The 2018-nt window shown below is 55.0% G+C and overlaps 1 protein-coding gene across 1 annotated transcript in view; it reads left to right on the plus strand.

The window, feature by feature from the left end:
• Positions 1-1775, plus strand: part of CACNG8 (calcium channel, voltage-dependent, gamma subunit 8) — a 37465-nt gene extending 35690 nt beyond the window's left edge. Inside the window, 2 exon segments of the mRNA XM_011959393.1 lie at positions 1167-1504; positions 1506-1775. Coding sequence (XP_011814783.1) covers positions 1167-1504; positions 1506-1727 — 560 coding nt within the window. The 3' untranslated portion in view covers positions 1728-1775.
• The last annotated feature ends 243 nt before the right edge of the window (positions 1776-2018 follow it).

Consider the following 2018-nt stretch of genomic DNA (forward strand, 5'->3'; position numbering starts at 1 on the left):
GCGGTGGTGCACGCCTGTAATTCCAGCTACTTGAGAGGCTGAAGCAGGAGAATCGCTTGGGCCTGGGAGGCAGAGGTTGCAGTGAGCCAAGATCACACCACTGCACTGTAGCCTGGGTGACAGAGTGAGACTCTGTCTCAAAAAAAGAAAAAGAGCAAAAAAAAAAAGACCCTGAAAGGAAATAGGGAGACATGCAGATAGGGAGATGGGAGGCAGAAAAATGCACCCTGCAATTAGCTGTCATAGCAGGCAGGAGCAAGAGAGATGGGGAGGCCCAGGGTCAGGAGGGGAAGATGAATTCAGGGGCAGGGAAGAGGGGATGCTGTCAGCCAGGCTCTGGCAGATTCCCTAGCCAGGGCTGCTCTGTCCGGCTCCTGGCTCTTGCTGCTGTCAGCGCCGGGCACACCCTGGGATTCCCCCTGTAGACCCGGTCAAGACCTAGCGAGCTGAAGGGAAAGAACAGACTTTCATCATCCATTTTCAGAAATAAACATTCATTCAGTCCTTGGAAATACTTCCTGGCCAGGCATGGTGGCTCATGCCTGTAATCCCAGCACTTTGGGAGGCCAAGACAGGAAGATTGCTTGAGGCTTGGCGTTTGAGACCAGCCTGGGCAATATAGTGAGGCCCCATCTCTACAAAAATAAAAAATTAGCTGCAGTGTGGTGGCTCACGCCTGTAGTCCTAGACACTCGGGAGGCTGAGGCGGGAGGATTGCTTGAGCCCAGGAGTTTAAGGTTGCAGTGAGCTATGACTGCACTATTGCACTTCAGGCTGGGCCACAGAGCAAGACCCTGTCTCAGAAAAAAAAAAAAAAAGAGGAAGGAAGGACGAAGGAGTCAAAGAAATAAAGTCAAAGAAATAAAGTCAAAGACGAGAAGGTGATACAGAGAAGAGAGAAAAGGAGGAGGAGAGAGACTGACAGGTACACAAATCAGAGAAGTGCCAGAGGTGACAAAACACAATCACAGAGGTAGGGAGAGGTAAGCTGGAGAAAGACTCAGAGATTCGCACAAAAAGCAACGTGGAGACTCAGAAGCATACACAGTGAATGATCAATAAAAAGAAAAAAGAAAAAAATATTTCCTGAGGACTTCCAAGTAGCAGGCCCTGCAATCTCAGAGCCACTTCTGTCCCATCTCTGCCCTTGGAGGGGGAACGGGTAGTCCAGACAATTAGAGGACAGAGGGGGCTGTGTTCTGACGGGGCCACGCAGGCATTGAGGAAACACAGCAGGCCCCTCCCCTGGCTGGGATGGGGATGTCTGTGTGCCATCATCTCACTCCATCTGCTCATTCCTTTGCTCATTCATCTATCCATTCATTCGAGTCACCTCATGCACATTTTCCAAGGCTGCCTGTGACCTGGCCCTGTGCCGGGTAGAGCTGAGGATGCCAAGGTGAAGGTGAATTCCTCCTGTGCCTGGCCCCGGCCCCAGTCTGCTGGAAGAACCAGACACAGACAATCACATTGCGGGGAAACGCGTGCTCCATGGGAAACGTCCAGAGCAGGGGGTGGGCAGAGAGGCCCAGCGTGCACTAGAGCCTTGCTCAGGTCAGCACCAGGCCTGCCTGGAGCAGCCAACTGTGGGAGAAGGAGTTGGTGAAAGGTGGGCCCCACCTGGGCCATCCGCAGAAGGGCTGAGGGGTAGGGGGCGAGGGGTTGAAGATCAGGCCCTGCCGCCATGCCACACGGCTGTCCTCTGTCCCTGCCCCTGGGGGAGCTGAAACTGCATGGAAGGTCCTCCAGGGGTGCCCCGTCTAATAAACTCGATGAAGAGGAGTGCCGCCCTCATTCTGTGTCCCTGACCGCCGGCCCCCGCTAAGGCCTGTGCTTTCTCCAACATGGGAATCAGTCCTTCTATCCTTCAAGACCCAGGGTTCTGGCCCCAGTCTCCTCCCCCAGGCCCAGGAGTCTGGGTCTGCCAACCCCTTGACCAGGAGTCCAGGCTCCCGGCCTCCTCCTCCCTCGGACCCAGGAGTCCAGGCCCCCAGCCCCTCCTCCCTCAGACCCAGGAG

This window comes from Colobus angolensis, unplaced genomic scaffold (genome assembly GCF_000951035.1).
Source record: "Colobus angolensis palliatus isolate OR3802 unplaced genomic scaffold, Cang.pa_1.0 Scaffold490, whole genome shotgun sequence".
Classification (NCBI taxonomy): Eukaryota; Metazoa; Chordata; class Mammalia; order Primates; family Cercopithecidae; genus Colobus; species Colobus angolensis.